Source organism: Ostrea edulis, chromosome 4 (assembly GCF_947568905.1).
Source record: "Ostrea edulis chromosome 4, xbOstEdul1.1, whole genome shotgun sequence".
Taxonomy (NCBI): domain Eukaryota; kingdom Metazoa; phylum Mollusca; class Bivalvia; order Ostreida; family Ostreidae; genus Ostrea; species Ostrea edulis.
In genome coordinates, this window is record NC_079167.1 from 42,578,659 (window position 1) to 42,605,792 (window position 27,134).

At 36.4% G+C, this 27,134-nt stretch overlaps 2 protein-coding genes across 2 annotated transcripts in view; one reads left to right on the forward strand and one right to left on the reverse strand.

Annotated features, from left to right (window-relative positions):
• LOC125669474 (uncharacterized) overlaps positions 1-5,082 on the forward strand; it is a 120,252-nt gene extending 115,170 nt beyond the window's left edge. The window contains 3 exon segments of the mRNA XM_056162689.1: positions 553-654; positions 3,093-3,199; positions 4,033-5,082. Coding sequence (XP_056018664.1) covers positions 553-654; positions 3,093-3,199; positions 4,033-4,207 — 384 coding nt within the window. The 3' untranslated portion in view covers positions 4,208-5,082.
• Positions 5,083-8,008: 2,926 nt separating this feature from the next.
• Positions 8,009-27,134, reverse strand: part of LOC125669476 (tRNA:m(4)X modification enzyme TRM13 homolog) — a 56,758-nt gene continuing 37,632 nt past the window's right edge. The window contains exons 11-20 of the mRNA XM_048904007.2: positions 21,999-22,065; positions 18,687-18,756; positions 17,654-17,760; positions 17,086-17,164; positions 15,880-15,968; positions 9,915-9,993; positions 9,677-9,751; positions 9,451-9,559; positions 8,492-8,845; positions 8,009-8,291 (exon numbers count right to left, since the gene is read on the reverse strand). Coding sequence (XP_048759964.2) covers positions 8,111-8,291; positions 8,492-8,845; positions 9,451-9,559; positions 9,677-9,751; positions 9,915-9,993; positions 15,880-15,968; positions 17,086-17,164; positions 17,654-17,760; positions 18,687-18,756; positions 21,999-22,065 — 1,210 coding nt within the window. The 3' untranslated portion in view covers positions 8,009-8,110. The remainder of the gene's footprint in view (positions 8,292-8,491; positions 8,846-9,450; positions 9,560-9,676; positions 9,752-9,914; positions 9,994-15,879; positions 15,969-17,085; positions 17,165-17,653; positions 17,761-18,686; positions 18,757-21,998; positions 22,066-27,134) is intronic.

The window sequence follows — 27,134 nt, forward strand, 5'->3', positions numbered from 1 at the left end:
CTTTTTCTCAAGAACCACTGGGCCAGAAAAGCTGAAATTTACCCGAAAGCTTCCTGACATAGTGTAGATTCAAGTTTGTTAAAACCACGACCCCCAGGGGTAGGTTGGGGCCACAAAAGGGGATCAAAGTTTTACATACTAATATATAGGGAAAATCTTTTCAAGAACCACTGGGCCTGGGAAGTACAAATTTTCATGAAAGCTTCCTGACCTTAGTGCAGATTCAAGGTTGTTAAAATCATGGCCATGGGGGTAGGATGGGGCCACAATAGGGGACCAAAGTTTTACATACAAATATATAGGGAAAACCTTTAAAAATCTTCTCAAGAACCACTGGGCCAGAAAAGGGGAGACATCAGTTTTAGTGTGCTAAAACAATTCTTCCTAGTTTTTACAGCTGCTGAATGTTAGGATGCAATACAGGAAAATTATTATAGATTACATAGCCATTGGGGCTAGTGATAAATTTAACTAATACTTAAGGGACTAATAAGGCTTGTGGGCCTCTTGTTTTTTATATGAAGAATAATTAGAGTATTGTCATACTTGCAGGGTGATGTATGGGCTGAAACATCAGTGTTTGGATTTTTATGGCATTACTTCGCATGTATGGAAGGAAAGATTTATGATATTACAGAATGGGTCTCTTGTAAGGTAGGTATATCTGGTTGAAAATGCATCTACAAATCCTGTAATCAAGTAAATTCAGTTTGTTGTCTTCATCAACCATAATTTTTGCATTTTTAATTTCCTCACAAAAACCGTTAGGCCAATTTCTTCTTAGCTTGGCACAAGGCACTGATTGAAAACTCTTATTTAGGACTATTGGATCAGAAATTTTTAAAAAGGCTTCTTGTATTACTTTGATATAAATACAATTATATTCATATCATGGACTTTGGGCCAGAAGAAGGTTATAATTATATTCCAATCATGGGCTGGAGTCCAGGAGAAGGGTATATTTATATTCAGATCATGGGGCTTTGGGCCAGGAGAAGGGTATATTTATATTCAGATCATGGGCTTTGGGCCAGGAGAAGGGTATATTTATATTCAGATCATGGGCTTTGGGCCAGGAGAAAGGTATATTTATATTCAGATCATGGGCTTGGGGACAGAAGATTATAATTATATCTAGATCATGGACTTGGAACCAGGAGTAGGGTACAAGCGCCTGTAGCAAAAATATTTACCATTTTTCTTATGACTAACAAGGCTAGTATGTTGAATTAAAATGCAAGCATTAGCAATTGGTCTATGCAAGGTTTAAGCCCACAATTCAGACTCGTTTAAGCCTTGTGGTCTTGGTTATTTTTCTGTACACCATACCAGCAATAGTGAAAAAGCATGGTAACAGTGAGTTGTATATATACCTCTCATTGGGTCAAATGCTGTCTGACGTGTTTCATACCGATTGTCAAGCCGTTCTTGGCACACTGATTTTGACTACGGATAGCTCCGTTTACTTGATCAGGATATAGGGCTCACGGTGGATGTGACCAGTCAACAGGGGATGCTTCCTCCTCCTAGGCACCTGATCCCACCTCTGGTGTGTCCAGGGGTCCATGTTTGCCCAACTCTATATTTTGTATGGCTTGTAGGAGTTATGAGATTGATCACTGTTCGTTATCTTCACCTTTCATGCAAGCACATAAAAACTGTTTGTTTATTCAGGAATAGGCATATGTACAAAAAATATCAGACATACTTACTTTAAAACAAGACATTTTATAAAATAAATTTTATAGAATAACTGAGCAGCACATTGTGTTTTATACTTGAGCTAAAGGAAAAGAAAACTATAAATAGCTATTTTATTGTATAATATGTTTCTATGATGTATCTATGCCTAATCCAGGGATTGCCCATGAAAGCCACACGACTTATTTCCAATGGGGTTCTTTGATTGTTTTCTATCAAGAAATTTTAGACACACAGACACAGGGAAAAATCAAAGCAATTTTGTATGGGGAATGGGACAAATTTGGCTTATGGAGAGTCCTGGCTCCAAGGCCATATAATGAGCCCACTTTCTATTAAAGTAAGCTGGTCCCAGTTTTTATATGCCCATCGTCAGACGGGACGTATTATGTTGGCACTGTCCATCCATCGCTTCGTCCGTCTGAGGTCATCTTTTTCAGACTTTCTCTGCAATGGATGCATGTACAGCTTTGAAATTTGGTAACAATTTCTCCCTCAAGAAGTGCAAGAGTGAGTTTGCATTTCAGTTGGATTGGTGCATCATGACCTACTTTAGGGTAAAAAGTAGGTAAAAAGTTATGGATACAGATATTGCCCTGAAGTCAGAAGCTTCCTCACGGAGGATTATGAGTTTAGTTTGCATTTCAGCTGAATTGGTGCACTGTGACCTACTTTAAGCTGAATTGGTGCACACTGATCTACTTTAAGCTGAATTGGTGCACACTGATCTACTTTAAGCTGAATTGGTGCACAGTGACCTACTTTAAGCTGAATTGGTGCACAGTGACCTACTTTAAGGCTAAAATAGGGTGAGATAGTAACTGGACTTTTTCTCCTAGAGACAGATATTGCTCTGAAATTTTGTCATCACTGTCTGACGGGCGTATGATGTACCGTTTGTGGTACTCTTGTTGTCACTGTCTGACAGGCGTATGTTGTACTGTTTGTGGTACTCTTGTTGTCACTGTTTGACGGGCGTATGATGTACTGTTGTCATCACTGTCTGACGGGCATATGATGTACTGTTTGTGGTACTCTTGTTGTCACTGTCTGACGGGCGTATGATGTACTGTTTGTGGTACTCTTGTTGTCACTGTCTGACGGGCGTATGATGTACTGTTTGTGGTACTCTTGTTGTCACTGTCTGACAGGCGTATGATGTTCCGTTTGTGGTACTCTTGTTGTCACTGTCTGACGGGCGTATGATGTACTGTTTGTGGCACTCTTGTTGTCACTGTCTGACGGGCGTATGTTGTACTGTTTGTGGTACTCTTGTTCGTAGCCTGATATATTACAATCTCTGTCTAACAATTATAAAAAGTATATGTACATGTATATCATTCTTACCTTTATTTTGTCATTTAAGAAATTTGTCTAATTTTTGTATACAGAAGGACTACTTCAAGCATATACAACCCAACGCCCACCATGTATTTTACAGAATTGCTACTGAAGGAGGCCGAACTCCGAACAATAATCAACAGCATGGGAGATCAGGGTAATTACCAGCCTAATTAAATTTACATCAGGGTAATTACCAGCCTAATTAAATTCACATCAGGGTAATTACCAGTCTTAATTAAATTTACACCAGGGTAATTTCCAGTCTAATTAAATTTACATCAGGGTAGTTACCAGCCTAATTAAATTTACATCAGGGTAATTACCAGTCTAATTAAATTCACATCAGGGTAATTACCAGCCTAATTAAATTTACATCAGGGTAATTACCAGCCTAATTAAATTTACATCAGGGTAATTACCAGCCTAATTAAATTTACAGGGTAATTACCAGTCTTAATTAAATTTACATATTTGATCTGCTGATGTAGTTCACTACACAAGTATTTAAAAACTGTTCACTCAGAGTCCAGTTAGAGCAACCTTTTTATCATCCATTGAGATAACTGAGAGATCTGGACTGGTTGCTTGGTAAATTTCGAGCTTTTCCTTTGTTGAAGATGTGCTGTACTGAAAGTATGGGCCCAAATTTTGTTTACAAACACAAAGATTAGAAACAAAATGTGTTGTGACCATACGATAATTAAGAAATTTCCTGTGGAAAAATCTCAAAAAAAATTGCACATATTTACATTATGATGATAAAAATGCGTTTTTATATATCCGTTTTATAACACTATGAAATCACCCTTGACAATATGAACCCAGTTTTTCATATTCGTTTTTTTATGGTACAGCCAAGCGGGTTTAAAAGTGCCTGGAACTAGCCTGTAGAAGATTATTTCTTGCTTGTACTGTATTCAATGCATCCAAAATCTTGGGTTTCCTATGATCTTAAAATTACTGAATCTGAATCTTTCACATTTATAGGGAAGCAGATTTAGAAGACTTCATAAACCACCTCTTTCATCAAGCAATGAGTACGGAACAAAATGGCAACGCTCAGTGGCAACCTCCTTCCTCACAGAGTCCTCCCCCAAGCCAAGGCTGGGGCAGCACGGCCAACGCTGCAAAGAAAGCTCGACGTCGGAAGAAAAAACACTAGATAAAACACTGCCTTAATTAACAGTTTATCAAGTAACAGTTTAATTGTGTGGAAGTGATTTGTATTTTTCTTCATCGTCTCATTCAGTTATATGCAAACAAAGGTGTTGTTTGAGGTTTTTTTCTGTAAACATATCAGTTTATTTTCACCGACTAAACTGCATATTTTTTCATGTAGACATCATGTAACTAAAGCATTTGGTATTTTACTCTATTGTGTCAACCTGTGGTAATGTATTTGAATTTTTATGAAATATTCTTAACATTTTGGATTCCTCGGAAATCTGCAGACTGTTTTGTGTCAGACCTTTATAGTCTTGCCATGTGTATGATGCTTTCCGTTTGTGAGGTGCTCGACTGCGGATCAGAGGTGCCAAAGGGAGTGGGATGTGTTAATACTAAAAAACACAGTAGTATTTTACTGAAGTCGTCTCCATGATTATGGAAATATACATGTACAAACATTTATTTTGGGTTTCTTGATAGGGAATAGGAAATTAAAACTCAGGAGTGTAGCTATTTAGTGCTTTGAAGTATTTAGTTCCAAAATTTATTGTACTTTTTACTAAAATGAAATGTCCCCTACACAACATGGAGATTCAGATGTTGCTCCCCCCAGGCTTTTCATTTCATCATTCGCTAACTTGATCTTATTCTAGGAAGGAAAGTTCTCTCGATAAAATTTGACAATGTGTATGAATTTTGAATGTTGTTTCATATCCACTCTGTTTATATGTATGTATGCTTCGAGACATATTTCTCCAAATTTTATTATGAAAAGTTATAGTGCTGTTTGATATTGTAAAAACTTTTATGATTATTGCAGAATGGTTTGATAACAAACTTACAGACTTGAAATAAATTTAGACAATTTAATTTATGTTTTGTTGTAATACTTGGTAACAGTTCATCATGACCAAATTTGTTATACAGTAAAACACAGTTATAGTGAATCTCCAGTGCCAGCGAAAAACAGTCCATTATAACCAAATTCATTATACAGTAAAACATGGTTATAGTGATTTTCCAGTGCCAGCGAAAAACAGTTCATTATAACCAAACTTCCTTATAATTATCCAATAAAAACACAAATATTTACAACTTTACCTCTCGGTGTATTATTTGAATTCTGAACACCCATGCATATCATGTAAAAGCACCACACTCGAGGATTTCACTCTACTTCCAACAAAGGAATATATAAAACAGTGCTGAAAATCGATGTTTGAATTTCAATCATCATATCTTTCCAATCATTAGCTTTAAAAACCCTTAAAAGAATTTACCAGACATTTTCTTATTTAAATGCTTTTGATTTACTGCATCGAAGCATGCAAAAATGGACAAAAGAACACAGAGATGTTCACCTTGACCTTGGATTAAGATCCTGACCCACTGAGGAACAATTCCACAAAGTATGATTTTATTCTTCTTTGACATGTAGAAGTTACGGCCCAGACAAAGCGTTGCAGATGGACGTCCTAATGTAATACGCCCAATCAAAAGACATGGTCCTTGTTATCGTTTTCCTAACTTCTATCTTGACTGGACCAGGGTTGGGGTAATTGAAAAAGTAATTGTAATTAATTACATTTTTTGAAGTAATTGGATGTAATTGGTAACTGAAGATTTTTTAATTACAAGTAATTGTAATTTAATTAATTACCTGAGGAAAACACCCTGTAATTCAATTACTTTCAATTACAATCCAGGACGGTAACCGGTGGTTTCGTCCCGATTACTTATTCGCACCTAGTGGATTCGCACCAAGTGGTTTCTTCCCAATTTCAATGCAAGTAACATAAGGTAGAGGATTGGCTTATAGTTGAGTGGGTTTGCCCCGATGTACTAATTGAGTGGTTTCGCCCCGATTTACCTGCGTAGAATCTAGTTATATGTACAACAGCGTGTAGGTGCGCGGGAGAATTGGTGTAGTTACCGATGTCTGACATTGGTGAAGTGTAAGAAATATTCCTGTTTACTTTATCTTTTGCAAGAAATCTAAACTGTGTTCTGTAATTTCATTCAATTTTACCGGCAGTAAATGCCTCTTGAAAGAATGTTTGTTGTGAAATGTATATCAATGATATTTTTTCATGATTGCTAATTTTTCAAAAAATTTAATTCTTCATTTTGTAATTTATATATTAAATATATCTAAGATTAATAAAATCACATAAGAGACACAGTAATTTTATTTCATCGTCGGAAACCCACGGTTGATTATGCTTCGTTCCCCTCTCCATCACTGATGGAGAGAGGAACGAAGCGTAATCAACCGTGGGTTTCCGACGATGATTTTATCTACATGTACATCATGCTAATTCTGTTTCATATGATAATTTCTTGGTATGATAAAAATGGACATAGTTTCGATGTCGGTAAATTAATACATACATAGCATTCATTAATTTCAATTCAAATGCTCATCGTTAAAGGAGAGTATGCACTGATCAATCGTTCCAACAATTGTTGCTACATACTCAATGGGGGCGAAACCACTCAGGACGAATCCACTTGGGGCGTACAGGTAAAGGTGCGAATCCACTAGGTACGAATAGGTAATAGGGACGAAACCACCCACATTCTCCAGGACCATGAGATCTGTTTTAGCATGATATTATTGCAATATTGTTAAGTCTATTTGATACTTGAGTCAATTTTTTATTATGTGTATTTAAAATCAAAATACTCTCCCCTCTCTCTCTCCAGTTGATCAAACTCGCTGTACTTTATTAGATGAAATTCAAGATTAATCTGTACTAATCTCACAGACCAGTATACATTATGGTTTGCAAAGAACTCTCTCTGTGTATTTTCTGTCTCTTTCTTTCAAAGGGCAGCGCATGTGTTTTTAAGCTGATCAAATCTCACTAACAAAATTGAACAGGTGAATTCAAGCCACCTGTATTGTTCTCAGAGCCCCAGGTAATATAACTGCTATTAATTGGCAAAGCCATATCATTCTTGAATCTTCCTGAACAAGGAAGATGTCTAGTAGACCTCCAGTATTCTGATATTTTGAAATCCCAGAGTGATGCGGGCAAAGTTTTTTGGCCTGACAGATGCTGTTTAAATGATAAACCGATGATGATAAAATGTAATAGCCGTATGAAACAGTAATCTGAGATAAATTCATAAATGTGTTATCATGCATACATCATATGATTATATTATTTACCACTAGTCAGAGGTGTGATTTTTCCTCTTTTCAGCAGAAATCCTCTGATTTGCCCAATTTTCGAAAAGATGAAACACTCTGGATTTGATCTAAAGTGGCAGAAAATGATATTTTTCCAGGTAGGGTGGGGTGTTTTCCTCCCTTTTTGACCAGTTTTCCTCCGATAACTCCGTTTACCTGATCAGGATATAGGGCTCACGGCGGGTGTGACCGGTCAACTCCTCCTAGGCACCTGATCCCACCTCTGGTGTGTCCAGGGGTCCGTGTTTGCCCAACTATCTATTTTGTATTGCTTATAGGAGTTATGAGATGATCACTGTTCGTTATCTTCACCTTGTATCTGAGGAATTAAGTCACATCCCTGACTAGTTTTCTAATAAAATTTGAGAAAGTAATTTGTAATTTAATTAATTACTTGCAAAGTAATTGTAATTTAATTAATTACATGCTCTAAAAATGAGTAATTGTAATTTAATTTAATTGAAGAAAATAGCAAAGTAATTGTTATTTAATTAATTACATTTCAATGTAATTGATCCCAACCCTGGACTGGACCAGATAAAATCCTTCACACACATATACCTAGTAGTCCATTACTTAAAGAAAACTCGGGATATAAACCAAAATGATAAAATTTTAATCAGACGTTTATCAGCTCTCACATTTTAAATTTTAATCAGATGTTTATCAGCTCTCACATTTTAAATTTTAATCAGATGTTTATCAGCTCTCACATTTTGCCACAATAACCACATTCTCTGGTGTCAACTTTTCGTCTATGTAAGTTTTAAGTTGACTTTGCAGACCACAGTTCTTTAGGTAATGAACACGTCCAATGTCGATCAGTCTCTTACATTTTCTGCCTATCTCTTCTCTTTGACTTGAGGACAATTGTAAATCATTTCTACAAAAAAAAAGTCAAATTCTTCAATAAATGCACTGCACAGCACTGCAAATACACTGTACCTTGATGCAAATTTCTGTTCTTTTTCAGTCATGAAAATTTGGTCCAGTATTTGCAGAAAAGTTAAAATTCACAAAAATTGCATGAGCAACTTTTGAAAATTTACTCTCATATATTTTGCACAGCAAATTGGAAATTACTTAGAAAATGGCTGCTCCTGGTCTCTGTGACCTTCTATATCATTGGCAGACTCCTCTGCAGTGGTATTTTTATCTTTCGGATCTGAAGACTGAGTCTTGTCGACATTTCCGACAATGTCACTGGTTTCATGCCCCCTGGTAGTACTGGATCTTCCTAGGTTGATTTCTCGGTTCATCTCCTCCTTTGTCTTCCAGCCTGTCCAAGTCGCTGCAGTCCAGCCACTGAGTTTACACAGTAAGGTGAATTCTCCTCGAGATAGCCCACAGCTCTTTATGAATTCCTTTCCTACGTACGACTGCCATGTACACCTGTGGTGACAACAGAGGGCTACCGTCACGCCGGCTAGACATGATCTACAATCAAACAAAACGCATATTTACAGAATATCAGTGTTTTACAGCTTATTTGTATGCTACATTATCATTGGTAATATGCAAGTTCCGAGTTACACAAAAATTATTTCCCTTTGTCGAACTCTTTCGCATTTTATGACGTATGGTGGGTACACAATGTATACATTATATCGTAGACTGGCATTGTACATAACGATTACATACGATTAATGTAATGAAAGCGTAACTTTTGTTTATATCAATCACTGGTATGTATATTCTGGCCATATCAAGCATAATCTGTTTGAATAAGATCATCAAATTGGCTATTAAATCATTATTCGTTTCCGCTTCTACATGAGTGACGCTTTTATCAAAGAAAGATGGCAATTAACAGTATTTGTTTGAGCTATTTTGTAATCCACTACTCATAAACTCACTAAAGTTGCCTTTCCCCTGAGATAGGATGGTCTCAGAAACTCTGGATATCATCTTTTAAGAAATAATACAACGATAGTAATTAGCAAATGTACCCACTGTCATCATATTTTACGTCATAATTTACGGAAGAGTTCGACAAAGGGAAATAACTCTTGGGGAACTCGGAACTTCCGTATTAGACATACCTTGGGTGAGAGTCTTTCTCTGATTTGAATTTTTTCTGTTCTGGTTGACTTGTGGTCTCCTTGGAGTTACGCACTTCGAGAGTTTTTGTAACACAGCGTAGAGCAAAGTCTAGAAAGAGATCCAGGACAGCTAGTACTAAACGTGTGCTTATTTTACAATGTCCGGTTACTCGTGTAAAATAAGGAATTACAGAATTCAAACAGCTGGATATCCTCCGTAAATTACCTGTTGCTCCTCCACAGAGATGTTTACCGACCGCCACCACTGGTCTCTGATTGGCTGATACACTCTCCACTTTCCCTGTTTTTAAGAAATATTCATGTGACACACATATTCTCCATATTATCGAATCTGACGTAATACATACACTCAGAACACAGATGTCAAAATAATTTTATTTTAACAATACCAAGTTCTTTCCAGAGAATAGAAAAAACACTGTGATATAAACATCTTTGCCTACCGAGGTTTAGGTCAGCAATGTCTATGCGAAGGCGTTCAAACTTAGGACCTGTGTCTGGCCATTTGTGTTTGTTGTCAGCCTGGAATAGTGAAAGCTTGGATTGATTGATTGATTGAATATTGCTTAATGTCCCTCTCGAGAATCTTCACTCATATGGAGATGTCACCATTGCCGGTGAAGGGCTGCAAAATTTTGGCCTATGCTTGGCGCTTACGGCCTTAAAGCAGGGAGGGGTCTTTATCGTGCCACACCTGCTGTGACATGGGACCTCGGTTTTTGTGGTCTCATCCGAAGGACCGTCCCATTTAGTCGCCTCTTACGACAAGCAAGGGGTACTGAGGACCTATTCTAACCCGGATCCCCAGTGAACTTCACTTTCACATGACATGATGCAAAAGCAAGGTTCTTGTTTTATTTTTCTCTCTCTCAGATGACCTAGCACAACAAAGATAACTTGTCATAGTCAGTAAAGAAATATGCATTGTGCCATTCAATGTCAAATCTAATTAAAATTAAATCCTTTGATCCGCTCACGTATATTGCCTTGTGTAGCAATATATGTGAGAGGATCAAAAGATCTATTTGTGATTTACAAGGGATGATTATTACTTCAATATAATCGGGTATTCATTATAACAAGGTTCATTGTGAACTACTTTTACTGTAATGTATATAACAAGGTTCATTGTGAACTACTTTTTACTGTAGTGTATATAACAAGGTTTATTGTGAACTACTTTTACTGTAGTGTATATAACAAGGTTTGTTATGAACTACTTTTACTGTAATGTATATAACAAGGTTCATTGTGAACTATTTTTACTGTAATGTATATAACAAGGTTCACTGTGAACTATTTTTTACTGTAGTGTATATAACAAGGTTCATTGTGAACTACTTTTACTGTAGTGTATGTAACAAGGTTTGTTGTGAACTACATTTACTGTAATGTATATAACAAGGTTCATTGTGAACTACTTTTACTGTAGTGTATATAACAAGGTTCACTGTGAACTACTTTTACTGTAGTGTATATAACAAGGTTCATTGTGAACTACTTTTACTGTAGTGCATATAACAAGGTTTGTTGTGAACTACTTTTACTGTAGTGTATATAACAAGGTTCATTGTGAACTACTTTTACTGTAGTGTATATAACAAGGTTCATTGTGAACTACTTTTACTGTAGTGTATATAACAAGGTTCACTGTGAACTACTTTTTACTGTAGTGTACATAACAAGGTTCATTGTGAACTACTTTTACTATAGTGTATATAACAAGGTTTGTTGTGAACTACTTTTACTGTAGTGTATATAACAAGGTTCACTGTGAACTACTTTTACTGTAGTGTATATAACAAGGTTCGTTGTGAACTACTTTTACTGTAGTGTATATAACAAGGTTCGTTGTGAACTACTTTTACTGTAGTGTATAGAACAAGGTTCACTGTGAACTACTTTTACTGTAATGTATATAACAAGGTTTGTTGTGAACTACTTTTTACTGTAGTGTATATAACAAGATTCATTGTGAACTACTTTTACTATAATGTATATAACAAGGTTTGTTGTGAACTACTTTTACTGTAGTGTATATAACAAGGTTTGTTGTGAACTACTTTTTACTGTAGTGTACATAACAAGGTTCATTGTGAACTACTTTTACTATAGTGTATATAACAAGGTTTGTTGTGAACTACTTTTACTGTAGTGTATATAACAAGGTTCACTGTGAACTACTTTTACTGTAGTGTATATAACAAGGTTCGTTGTGAACTACTTTTACTGTAGTGTATAGAACAAGGTTCACTGTGAACTACTTTTACTGTAATGTATATAACAAGGTTTGTTGTGAACTACTTTTTACTGTAGTGTATATAACAAGATTCATTGTGAACTACTTTTACTATAATGTATATAACAAGGTTTGTTGTGAACTACTTTTACTGTAGTGTATATAACAAGGTTTGTTGTGAACTACTTTTTACTGTAGTGTATATAACAAGAGGCCCAAGGGCCTAGAATCGCTCCTCTGATAAATTGTACAACCCCACCATTTCTATTCTTAGCCTCTTAGTATTCTAAATCTTTAGTTAAATCCTAAGAATTCAAAAAAAGTAGGTCAATGTGACCTACTTTTTGGTTTACACATTTTGAGAACCCAAGAAATATCAACTGACAAAGTTTGATGATTTTAAGCCAATTAGTATCTGAATATTGAAATATAGCTGTCAAATTCCAATCGTAGGTCATGGTGACCTACTTTTTGGTCAGCAAACTCCGAACATGCAAGACCCATCAACTGACAAAGTTTGATGACTGTAGGTCAAATAGTATCTGAAATATATAAATATAGCCGTCAAATTCCAAAAGTAGGTCAAGGTGACCTACTTTTTCATCAACACCCTTCAAACATGCAAGACCCAACAACTGACAAAGTTTGATGACTGTAGGTCAAATAGTATCTGAATTATATAAATATAGCCGTCCAATTTCAAAAGTAGGTCAAGGTGACCTACTTTTTGGTCGACACCCTTTGAACATGCAAAACGCATCAACTGACAAAGTTTAATGACTGTAGGTCAAATAGTATCTGAAATATATAAATATAGCCGTCAAATTCCAAAAGTAGGTCAAGGTGACCTACTTTTTGGTCGACACACTCCGTAGACTCATCAACTGTCAAAGTTTGATGATTGTAGGTCAATTTGTGACTGAAATATATAAATATAACTGTCAAATGCCAAAAGTAGGTCACAGTGACCTACTTTTTGGTTGATCCACTCCGAAGACTCAAGATGCATCAACTGACAAAGTTTGATGATTGTAGGTCAAATAGTGTCTGAAATATAGTAATTTAGCTGTCAAATACCAAAAGTAGGTCACGGTGACCTACTTTTTGGTCGACACAAACCGAAGACTGAAGACGCATCAACTGACAAAGTTTGATGATCCTAGGTTTTACAGTGCCCAAAATATGCATCTAAAATTGAAAATGTGAAATTTGAATATCTGCAAAATTCAAAAAGTAGGTCACTGTGACCTACTTTCTTATAAATATGTTTCAAGGCCTCAAGATGCATCAACTTACAAGATTTGATGATTCTAAACCTCTCTGTATTTGAAATAACAACTTAAAATATATCTATAAATGATAAGCCATAAAATTCAGAAAGTAGGTCACGGTGACCTATTTTTCAGTTGATGCATTTCAAGGTCCCATGATCCACCAACTGACAAGTTTTGATGATCATAGGCTTCAAAGTGTCCAAGATATGCATCAAAATTAATTTTAAAATAAATACCTGCAAAATTCAAAAAGTAGGTCACCGTGACCTACTTTTGAGACAACTTGACACAAGGTCCTAAGATGCATCAACTGTCAAAATTTGATGATCCTAGTCCTTATAATGACTAAAATATCAAAGATTTAAGGAAATATAAATTTAGGTCAACTTTGAAGTGACCTTGAGACCACGCCCTTTGCCCCAGGGTAATCCCTTGAACAATTTTTAATCTACAACATATCCTCATCCTTATGAGTAAGTTTGGTGATAATCTGCCCAGTGGTTCTTGAGAAGAAGATTTTTTAGCAACCACTACTTTTGTTTGTATTTTCCTGATTATCTCCCCTTGTTAAAGGGTCACATCCCTCTATTTAGTATGTATGAAAGCCCTTGGGCCAATAATACCCTGTAACAAATTTGAAAAAAATTGGCCAAGGGGTTCTTGAGTTATAGCCCTTTTTCTAAAAAGTTAACACACACCGCACAAGAGCTAACAAGGTTCATTTACTGTAGTGTATATATCAAGGTTTGTTGTCAAACTCCCCGTCGAGGCCTCATTACGTCACCTACGAATAGACCTCTCCTACAGGGTGTCCCAAAACATGCGTTACACTTTTAATCATCTATAACTTTATCAAAACAAAAGCAATTACAAAGATATTTTGTCAACATCTAGTTTATTAATATAAATTTTATTTTACAAAATTTCGGGAAATTCTGTTAAATAGTCAGTTAATTATGACGTCATGATGACGTCATCCCATTTTCAAGATGGAACCTTCATGTGAACAGCTGGCAGAAATTGTCAAACTTTACTATGAGTGTAAATCTGCTACTTTAGTCATTAGAACCATGAGAAAGCAACATCCTGGAATGAAAGTGCTCAACAGAATGCTAATTTACAGACTTGTGAGGAAGTTTGAAGTTAAAGGCACCACAAATGACACAAGACGCAATTCTGGTATTGGGAGACCAAGGAGTGCCCGTACCAAAGAGAACATTGATGCCATTGATAGAGTTATTACTGAAACTCCACAAAAATCAGTTAGACGGGTATTGCATGAACTGAATGGCACCGTTAGCAAATCTAGTATTCATAGAATGCTCAAATTTGATTTAAAATTGATTCCATACAAAATAAGTGTGATGCAGCATTTAAAAGAGACAGACATTAGAAAGTCATTTAGAGTTTGCCCATTGGATTTTAAGTAGACCCGACTCTGAAAATTTTACAGATGCCATATGGTTTTCCGATGAGGCCCACTTCCATCTTAATAATGTTGTCAATAAACAGAATTTTAGATTCTGGGGTTTGGCGAAACCCAATTTTTATGTGGAAAAACCTCTTCACTGTGAGAAAGTTACTGTATGGGCTGCATTAAATTCAAGCGGAATAATTGGCCCTTTTTTCTTCGAAGACACCGAAGGCGATGCAGTGACGGTAAATTCTGAACGATACTTAAAGTTAATGAAATCAAAATTTCTACCAGCTCTTAGACGAAAAGTTGTAAATTTCGATAATGTGTGGTTTCAACAGGATGGTGCTACGCCACACACTGCAGGTTGTGTTCTTCAGTGGCTTGGCAACACGTTTGGTGATCAATGCATTTCTTATCGTACCGCAAATGTTTGGCCACCGCACTCCCCCGATCTGAACCCCCTTGATTTCTTCTTGTGGGGTTATCTAAAAGACAGAGTGTACTCTCCTTCCCCACAAACAACAAAAGACTTAAAAACAGCAATTACACGAGAAATAAGATCAATCTCTGTTGATACATGTAAAGCTGTGGTAAAAAACTTGAGAAATCGTGTTCAAATAATGTTAAAGACAAAGGGACGTCATTTGGAACATATGTTGTAAAATGACATATATTATTCCGAAGAAAGTTTTTGGTGATTAACAAGGAAGCTGTGACAAATGTATGCATTGACAAAAAATTTAAATCCTTTTTGTTATATGTTGTAAATTTCATAATTGTAACTTACGGTATTAAAATTTTATAACAGTTTAAAAGTGTAACATATGTTTTGGATCACCCTGTATGTGACGCAGCACAATATACAGATCTGTATATTGTGAGTCCGCGATTATCACGCAGGCAAATAACACTAAAGAAGTAGTTCGCAGTTAAAAGTTTGAAGATATTGATATTAATAGCATTAATATAAAATTGTGGATTTTATTTTAAACATAAAATGATCAAAAGATCATTAAAAATTAGGGAGACTCTGTTCAAATTATTGTGTAAAGTAGTGAACTTGATGTTTACGTTCTTGTTTTGAAAGTTGTTTACATTTGACGTTATGTTTTTTCGTCATTCTATAGTGACGTCACAGTATACGCGGCCTAAGAAATCGCTATCCCATAATGCCTAAGTGGAAGAGTTTGGTTTGTGAGCAAACGAACTCTGGTGGAAGTTTGGGTTTGTTGTGAACTACTTTTTACTGTAGTGTACATAACAAGGTTCATTGTGAACTACTTTTACTGTAGTGTATATAACAAGGTTTGTTGTGAACTACTTTTTACTGTAGTGTATATATCAAGGTTCATTGTGAACTACTTTTACTGTAGTGTATATAACAAGGTTCATTGTGAACTACTTTTACTGTAGTGTATATAACAAGGTTTGTTGTGAACTACTTTTTACTGTACATCTGAGTTCCTGAGAATACCCACCTTGTACCTGACATGACCGTAATCCACCAACACAAAGCCAAGATCCAATTTGTCAGGTAAAGCTTGCTGTATCCAGTGAGACAAATTACCTGAAATTACACACACATCTAAATAACCTGAAATTACCCAGACACATTTAAATTACCTGAAATTTCACCGACACATTCAATTACCTAAAATTACCCAGACACAATTACCCACACACATTTAAATTACTTAAAATTTCACTGACACATTCAATTACCTGAAATTACCCACACACAATTACCCACACACAATTAAATTACCTCAAATTACACATATGCAATTATATTACCTAAAGTTACACATACATTCAAATTATCTGGAGTTACACATACACACACATTCAAATTACCTAAAATTACAAAAACACAATCAAATTACCTGTAATTACATACACACAATCAAATTACCTGAAATTACACACACACATTCAAATTACCTAAAATTACACACACACATTCAAATTACCTGAAATTACATACATTCAAATTACCTGAAGTTACACACATATTCAAATTACCTGAAATTACATACACACATTCAAATTACCCAGACATATTCAAATCCTTTACAGAAGACAAATAGTACATGCAAGCTGCACAAAAAATAACGAAGCACCATGTTTCATTTAAGAAAGTTATTAAATGATTGTCTATTCAGAACTTTGTTTCACTCCTTGATTATTGCAATACTTACAATGATATCTATGTTTGTATTCCTCAATCAATACAATATTTACTATGATATCTATGTCTGTATTCCTCAATCAATACAATATTTACTATGATATCTATGTTTGTATTCCACAATTTACCTTTGATGTGTATAGTTTACCCGTACTGATATTTATCATAGTTTACCTTTGTTGTGTACAGTTTACCCGTACTGATATTTATCATAGTTTACCTTTGTTGTGTACAGTTTACCCGTACTGATATTTATCATAGTTTACCTTTGTTGGGTATAGTTTACCCGTACTGATATTTATCATAGTTTACCTTTGTTGTGTACAGTTTACCCGTATTGATATTTATCGTTGTTTACCTTTGTTGGGTATAGTTTACCCGTACTGATATTTATCGTAGTTTAACTTTGTTGTGTATCGTTTACCCGTACTGATATTTATCGTAGTTTACCTTTGTTGTGTATAGTTTACCCGTAATGATATTTATCGTAGTTTACCTTTGCCGGCTCCTAACTCCACAAAACAGAGACCTTCATGTAACAAGTCCAGCTTTTGTAATTGTCCAATCAGAGAAGCCTGCAAACAGAGCAATCAACAAGTTATCAAGTGTCAATTTAAATGTCCTCATCAGAACTCGACGCCCACTCACTATTAAATGTCCTCATCAGAACTCGACGCCCACTCACTATTAAATGTCCTCATCAAATCTCGACACCCACTCACCTGCTGTTTTCTGTGTCAATTTAAATGTCCCCATCAGAGCTCGACGCCCACTCACCTGCTGTTAAATGTCCCCACCAGAACTTGACGCCCACTCACCAGCTGTTAAATGTCCCCATCAGAACTTGACGCCCACTCACCTGCTGTTAAATGTCTCCACCAGAGCTCGACACCCACTCACCTGCTGTTAAATGTCCCCATCAGAGCTCGACGCCCACTCACCTGCTGTTAAATGTCCCCACCAGAGCTCGACGCCCACTCACCTGCTGTTAAATGTCCCCACCAGAGCTCGACGCCCACTCACCTGCTGTTAAATGTCCCCATCAGAACTTGACGCCCACTCACCTGCTGTTTTCTGTGACGTATGGCCAGAATTCCGTACGACTCGTTCTCCAACTCCTCGTCCATACAGTGGTGATGGAGGATTTCTTCATCAATGTGTTTCACATGCTCTAAAACAAAATCAAAAACTGTGGTTCCAAATTCACATTAAATACTATATTTTTTTGAGTGTGATCTAAATAAAGCAAAGAAATTCATATGTAACAACTTTCTCTGCCAAAAGACATTGAATTAATAAAAAATTTCCATTATGATTAATAATACATGTACAAGTCAAGATGTTTCAAACAAATAAAGTGTTTGCTTTGATTAATCAATCCAAACAGAAACCGCGGTTACGGTAGCTCAGCGATAGAGTGTTTGTTTTATAACTGGAAAGTTGTGAATTCAAGCCCCACTTGTACCATGGCCACGTCAAACCTAAGATGTAAACATAGGTAAAGATTGCTCCTTTGCGAAACGCTTGGCATTAAGAAGTGAAAATCACGGCTCTTTTGGACACGACCTTATAATTGAAGGTCCATGTCATGGAAGGTGTTGGCACATTAAAGAACCCTCACTGCTATGGCTGTAAGTGTTATAGCATAGGTCTAATTTTGTGGTACATCACCTACAACTGGTGACGTCTCAATATGAGTGAAAAATTTCCGACAGGATATAAAACAAACAACAACCAAAAAAATACAGTGTCTTCTCTTGATTAATCAGTCCAAATAAAAAATGAGTCTTCTAATCATTTGATGCTTGAATGTGAGTGACTTTATTTAATCCATATTTTGAGGCCTGTATTTTTCCATTAATGTGAAACCTATGTGGTTATGCCGTTTAAGGTACGATCTAACCCGTGGGTTTCACACAATGGCATTTTTCATTAATATCAGAACTACTTTATGGAGTCCCTGTAAAAACCAGTACAGACCAGATATGGCAGTTCTGTAAACTTTTGGACATTATGGGGACCTCTGCCTTGCAGTGTATGTGGTTACTTGAAAACATTTCAGTTGTATACTCTGTCTTATTGCATTTTACTGCTTACCATCATAAAGTCTGTGGACTTTTTCTATCAAATTCTGCAATTCTACAGTCGAACATTCCTTCAGTGGTGTCTGCAATAAAAGAAATACAGAAAAACACAGTTATAACAAACCTCCAGTGTGGAAAATAGTGCATTGTAACCAAACTTCATTGTACAGTAAAATATGGTTATAGTGAACCTCCAGAGTGAAAAACAGTTTATTATAACCAAACTTCATTATACAGTAAAACAGTTATAGTGAACCTCCAGGGTGAAAAATAGTTCGTTATAACCAAACTTCATTATACAGTAAAACACAGTTATAGTGAATCTCCAGGGCCAGCCAGAAATGGTTCATTGTAACCAAACTTCACTATACAGTAAAATATGGTGGCATAATCATGTTATTCGCTCCGCTGAGCGAATGAGCATGTATTCTACATACTAATTATAGCATTTACTCTGTAAACGTGAATGAATGATTTTTGCTTTTATAAACGGAATAGATAGCATGATTATAAAAAGTCAATAGTTAACACTTAAATTATAAACCAAACATTTCAAACTAATTCGCTGCACGGAGCAAAATAACATGATTATGCCAACCTCCAGGGTCAGCAAAAAACAGTTTGTTATAACCAAACTTTGTTATATCCAATAAAACATTTGCTGTTTTTCTCTCATAGGGGAATATCACTTCAAAATAAGCATGTGTTTAACTAATTAGAAATTAATGTAACAGTCTACTCTGGAATATAAGGGAATGGAAAAGACCTTATATGGATAATAACAGTTTATAATACGAGAAACAAATTAGCCAATATTACTGTATAGGACAAATGCACCGTGATAGTGATGGATATCATTTTCATTCAATATTGAATTAAAATAGAACAAGTAAGGAACTATTCATTGTTTAAAAAAAAAGAGTTCTACAAAGTATGTGCAGGTTTTGTTAAATTGTGCTCTTTGTGTAATGGATAAGCAAGTTTTTGTTCTATCCATGATTCACACAAGATGGCGCTACATGTTGTACACCACTATAATCACCTTTATTTCTAGTCCATTGTCGTCAATAACATCAGAGTCCGAATTTATACCTTTACAGAGATATGGCTACAAAATAAAAATTGTCATCAGTTTCATGTTACCACGAATGTCGATCATAAAACAATAATTACTTACACTCGTTCACTCAAAAAACTGCAAGAAAGTGGATTATTGGGCTGTTAAGTTTCACTTTCACTTAATACCAGTAGCTGTGACATGAGAGGGCTATGAAAACCAAACTTTACTTTATGACACTTGCTACCAACAAAACAAATCAATGCATGATATATATATATATATATATATGTGTGTGTGTATGTGTGTATCCTGACCGTAATAAGTACAAATATCAAATTCCTAAAGTTTAAGGAATATTGTAAATTTCCTGTGATGTACAAAAGTTGTGATATGCATATCCCCTCCCTACATACGGGGGCTGTTCGATATGTAATGTGTAATGTACGATATCTCAAAAGCATTCGACTCAAATAGTGAAATGAACATTACATCCCTCCAAAGTATTCTCCGCGGTTTGAAATACATAATTTCAATCTCTGAATTCATTTCTGAAATACGTCACGGTACGCTGATTTAGGTAGACTTCTGAGGTACTGACTGATGGCTGAGCCAAGGGCTTGTCGGGACTTGTAACGACGACCAGATAAGAACTTTTTAAGTTTTGGAAAAAGGAAGTCGCATGGGGCTAGATCTGGAGAGTATGGTGGGTGTGGCAAGACAGTAACCTTCTCCGACTTCAAAAATTGCTTCACAAGCTCAGATGTATGTGATGGAGCATTATCATGAAGTAGACAAACATGCCTAAATCCTGACACAGGGTGTCGTTTATGATAATATTTCTTCAGCTTTTTTAGTATAACATCTCAGTAATACCGACCTGTAACACTTTTGCCCTTTGGCACCAGAATTTGTACGGCTATACCATCACATGAGAAGAATATGCAATAAAGAACCTTCTCTGCGCTTATGGTTCTTTTGGCAACTACAGGCCTTCTACTGTGTTTAGTTAGCCATATTTTGTTTCCAATTTTTCATACTGGTTCGAAATAGTGAACCCATGTTTCGTCACCTGGGTATCAATGTTTGCAAATTGTGTTTGATTGAATTTGGGAATTTTTTGAGCAATTGCTTAGCGGTTTGTACTCATACCCGTTTTTGGTCATCTGTCAATATATGCGGTATCCATCTGGCAGTAATCTTTCGTACTTTCAAAATACACTTCAAAATGAAATGCACCCGTGATAGCGATATGCCAACAGCTTTGGCAATATTACGAATCATGTATCTGCCATCACTTTCTATCATTTCCCTGACTTTTGAGACATTTGCCTTGCCTGTTACAGTCACGGGTCAGCCAGATTTTGCTGCATCTTTGACTGACTCTGTGTCAGTCAGAAATTTCTTTGTTCACATACGAACTGTCTCATAAGATACCTTATCATACCCTTAAATTTCCCCCAATTCAGTAAAAATCTGCATTACCGAATGACCGAGTTTTGTGCGAACTTTTATATAAGCTCTAATTTCTTCAATATTCTCAACCCGTTTCCAAACCATTTTTACAACAGTGGTCAACGACTGGCTCTATTGAAATGACTATAAGTTTAAAACTATGTGGAGCTGAAGGCTCATGTTTATACCATTGGAAAGGTATTGAATAGAGCTATTCAAGAGTCATCATCATCCATGAAATCGTGCAAAACGTTATCGCGCTGTGGTACAATACACATTACATATCGAACAGCCCACGTAACTGTAAGAATTTTTTACCCACTGTATTAGACATAATTGAAAAATGGAAGGCAAAAATAAGATTCCATTCAGGGAAATGTATTCATTTTACTTCTATCAACTTAAATTCAGAATCCATTTTCATCATTTTTGAAAGAAAAAGTTTATTTGTAGCAAATGTTGTTAAGGTCACAGCATACCCGAGATTTTGGATCAAATGACGTAAGAATTCGCTGTGTTTATGTGGACTTTTCTATCAGAATGTCAATCGGTCAGTAATACATGAACACACAAATAAAAAGATATTTTTGAAGGATTTCAATTTTTGGGTAATGTTTTTCCAATAATTTGTGAATAGTACAAAAAGGTGGTTTCATGGGGAAAATATGAAGTAAACATGAGTTTTTAGCACTACTAAAACATTACAAAATTCTATAACATTTTTTTTGGGGGGGGGGGGGTGGGTTTATCCTGTGTCCTTATTGGTTGGTTAGTTGTATATTGTTTAACGTCTCACTCATATGGAGACCTTACCGGCACTTCCTCTTCCTGTTTCTTGCACTTCTTTAGGTGTTTCTTCAAACTGTCTTTATAGCAAGAACTGTTCAAACAAAATCAATTCTTAATACGAACTGTTCAAACAAAATCAATTCTTTAAAAAAAAAAACTGTTCAAACAAAGTCAATTCTTAATACAAACTGTTCAAACAAAGTCAATTCTTAATAAGATGCCCTTGGACCACATTGCTCACCTGAGAGCTTCATTTTTCATCTGGATTTATACACAAGCACATAAACCCTTTAGTGACATTATAATTATCACAAGAGGCCCAGGGGCCTTATAGGTCACCTGAGTATCATGTAACAACCTTCCAATGTTTGAATTAGGTTTGTGTTTAAATATAAGAATTTTACTTTTGGATGGAAGAAACATTGAATAGCTATGTGGTCATGAAGTACATGTGTCATTTTTATGTTCAATCAATAATCCTTTTTAAAAAACCTAGGTCTGAGACATCATAAAGAAAAGGGTTATTTACTCCTTAGATAAAACCAATATACATAATAATTTCATGTCTGTCAAGCAAAGGGTTCTTAAAGTATTGAGTAGTTGTATATATTCCTATTATTCATTTTACCCTTGTCTTTGTGATTTTATTAGCTACAATGGTCATCTTCTCCGAAAGGAACCAGTGCATCAAGTCTGACCTCTGTCGAGCAAAGGGTACTCAAGATATTTTTAAGGGTGTAGATCTTTGCATTTTTAGTTCGATTTTTAACCTTTGATCTGATGACCGCAAAATCAACAGGGCCATTTACTCTACAAGGGAACCAGTGTATCAAGTTTGATGTCTTTCAAGGAAATGGTTCTCAGGATATTGAATGGACAAGATTTGCCAATTTTTTTCCCCAGCACATGCCCTTTGGGCAGGCATGTATACTAATTAGATTAGCTCAAACAAATACTTACATGCCCAGTAATTTATTCATTAATTTTATTAGTTGCCTTTTCCCACCAAAGGAAATCTATTTTTCCACATCTTTAGCTACAATACATCTTCTGTTCTCAATTTCATTACTAATCGTAAATGACAGAAAATAAAGTTCAAAACTACATTGCGTATGTCCTTAATCGAACTTTTCAGTGCATTTTAATTGTTACCAGTGTTATTTAATTGGCTATTTCATAATGTTACATCTGATGAATAAATTGATCGTTTGAATCAAAAAGAAAAGTACATCGCTAAAGGTTTAAGCCTCTAAATTTACATGCCGTTTGGGCTTGTACTTCAATTTCCACATGCCCTTTGTGAGGCCGAAAGCATCGGATATCAGGATAAGTCAAATACTGCTGATTAGAGTACTTTAACTCTTGACCACAAAATTGGAGCCAACTCCTTTTCATGGGGTAACAGTGCAATAAGTATGATGTTTAATAAACATAGCATTCTCTAGATATATCTAGATATTGAGCAGAAATTTGGTCTACTGACCAACCTACCAACTTAACAACAGGTGCAACTCAATATGACCCCCTCCTCAAGTAATATGTATAAAAAAGGAAATTATTTATTTCAAAACTTTATTAATTACAAACACAATGTTGCAAGATTCAAAAGTTCTATCAAGCTGCGCGACTGTTATGGTAGGCAACTAATGCACGAAGTGTATAGTAGGCAACTATATTCCCGGATTGATTTAAAGTAAAAACCTTCCGCAATTAACTTAAAATATATGTTTATATATATGCTCATCAGAACCATGCTATTAGTTTGTCTACTTAATACCCAGGGGCAGAGAAGAAGATTTTCAAAGAAATAAAATGCATTTTCACTATATAAGATCAATAGGGCCCCGCCCAAACACCAGAACCCCTAACCCTAGGGCCATGAATTTCAGAATTTCAGGAGAGTCATCCATGCTCATCATAACTATGCTATTAGTTTGGCTACCTAATACCCAGTAACATAGAAGAAGATTTTCAAAGAAATATTGCATTTTCACTATATAATCAATCAGCCCCGCCTTTGCACCAGAACCCCTGACCCAGGGGCCATAAATTTCAGTTTTGAAAGAAGCATCCTTGATCATCATTATCATACTATTAGTTTGGCTACTTAATACCCAACAGCAGAGGAGAAGATTTTCAAAGAAATAAAATGCATTTTCACTATATGATCAATAGGGCCCCACCCTAATACCAGAACCCCTGACCCAGGGGCCATGAATTTCACAATTTTGAAAGCGGCATCCTTGCTCATCATAACCATGCTATTGGTTTGTCTACTTAATACCCAGAGACATAAAAGAAGATTTTCAAAGAATTTCTACATTTTCACTATATGACCAATAGAGCCCCACCCTAACACACCAGAACCCCTGATCCAGGGGCCATGAATTTCACAATTTTTAAAGAGGCATCCTTGCTCATCATTACCATGCTATTAGTTTGTCTACTTAATACCCAGAGACAGAGAAGAAGATTTTCAAAGAATTTCTACATTTTCACTATATGACCAATAGAGCCCCACCCTAACACAAGAACCCCTGCCCCAGGGGCCATGAATTTCACAATTTTGGTAGAGGGCTCAACGCTCATTATAATTATGCCCACAGTTTGGCTTCTTGATGTCCAGGAGTAAAGAAGAAGATTTTTTAAAATTACACTCATTTTGATGGTTTTTGCCCCACCCCTCAGGCCCCAGGGGGGCAGGGACCACGAATTTCACAATTTTTGTTCCCCTCCACCCACAGATGCTATATGCCAAAATTGGTTGAAATTGGTTCAGGGGTTTCAGAGAAGAAGCTGAAAATGTTCAAATGTTAACGCAGGACGAACGACGACGGACAAAAACAGATAGCAATAGGTCACCTGAATGATTCAGGTGACCTAATAATTACATCAACCCTTTAGTGACATCATAATTATCATAATAGAAGGTTTCCAAGACAAAATCAGTATGATTACATCTAGATTTAATCTTGTAGTTCTCAAGATGAGTAAATCTACCCTAAAAACTATATACATTATTGTGTGAATGAATTGAATCTAAGATACTTGAGGATACTTGCATTATGGAATGCTAATATTTCTCCAGATTGTGAAGATTTAAAAAAAAAAGAAGAAACTCCTTCAAACTCCTAACCAATAATGGAATCAGAGGCACAAACACAGACCCCTGAAAACACCAGAGGTGGGATCAGGTCCCAAAGAGGCTTAGGACCCCTGAAAATACCTGGGGTGGGATCAGGTGCCTAGGAGGCATAGGACCCCTGAAAACACCCAGGGTGGGATCAGGTGCCTAGGAGGCATAGGACCCCTGAAAACACCCAGGGTGGGATCAGGTGCCTAGGAGGCATAGAACCCCTGAAAACACCAGGGGTGAGGTCAGGTGCCTAGGAGGCATAGAACCCCTGAAAACACCAGGGGTGAGGTCAGGTGCCTAGGACCCCTGAAAACACCAGAGGTGGGGTCAGGTGCCTAGGAGACATAGGACCCCTGAAAACACCAAGGGTGGGATCAGGTGCCTAGGAGGAGTAGAACCCCTGAAAACACCAGAGGTGGGGTCAGGTGCCTTGGAGGCATAGGACCCCTGAAAATATCCGGTGTGGGATCAGGTGCCTAGGAGGCATAGAACCCCTGAAAACACCAGTGGTGAGGTCAGGTACCTAGGACCCCTGAAAACACCAGAGGTGGGATCAGGTGCCTAGAAGACATAGGACCCCTGAAAACACCTGGGGTGGGTGGGATCAGGTGCCTAGGAGGCATAGGACCCCTGAAAATACCAGGGGTGAGATCAGGTGCCTAGGAGTAGGCATCCATACTATAAAAAGTGAAGATAATGAGACCAATCTCAAAAATCCTATAAAAGAATACAACATTGTAAGTAGGGCACAAACACAGACCCCTGGACAAACCAGAGGGGTCAGATGTCTAGGAGGAGTAAGCATCCCCTGTTGACCGGTCACACCCACTGTGACGCCTTTGTTGTGATCAGGTAAAAGAAGTAATCTGTAGTAAAAATCAGTCTGCAAACTACGGCCTTGCAATTGGTGTCAGACAGCATTTGGCCTAATGAGAGGTCGTAAATTAGATTGTATTGACTAGATCCTAATAACAACCATAAAATGATAACTTCAAACTAGACTTTTAAAACTCCTGTAACAGAAACTTATTTTCCGACTCAATTTCAAATTTGATTATACGCAGAACATCCTCTCACATAAACACCATGTGCAGGTGACAATTAAGTATTGCTACATAAATATTGGAAATTACACTGACATCATCTTGTTTGTCATAAAGTTCTCCATGTAATATGTGTTATTGTCATTCATTAACGGAGTGAGTAAAGCAAACATCTACCTAGTTCTAAAGTGTACTAATACAATTATTGACTTTTGATGATATAATATAACAAATGTAGCCTTTATGTTCAGTCAATCCATACCATGTGATCAGTCGCTATGCTATTCTCTGAGGTGAATATATCATATATTATATATATTATTACTACAGTAAGTTGATACGAAGAGTCTGATCACGTTGAGTTGACAGGCACGGATCATCAGATCACACGGGATGCAAAGCGTTGAGTTTGGATCTGATGATCCGTGCATGTCAACGAGATGTGATCCAACTTTTCAGATCAAATTACTATAGTAATATAAATTTATCATATACCTCCTTAATATGTATTTTCAAATCCATGTTTATAAGATAATAAATGAATTCCAAATTATAAAAAACACAGACATATGGTGAAATTATTTTTTGTGTACGAGGTTTTGTTTGTGACGCTTTCTGTTGCTTGAAAACTGACATGGCAATTATATACATAATTATCAAGAAATAATTACCTTATTAATGTTACAGACACCCCCCCCCCCCCCTTCCCCAGGGAGAGGGTAGATGGTAGTAGTAGTGTGCGTGTGTGATGGGGGGGGGGGGGGGGGGGGGTTACTCAATAATTTCTACAGCACAGAAAGAGAGTGATGACCTACAACTAGAGAGGTGGTTTCCTTTGATGTCCAAGACTTTAATGATACATTAACCATTAAACCATGGGGAGTATGTATTTCTTTGTGTCTGTTGTAGATTGATATGGCAATTTTATAAATAATTGTAATGGGAGAGGATTATCTAAGTGTTTGAACTTGTGCCTAATTC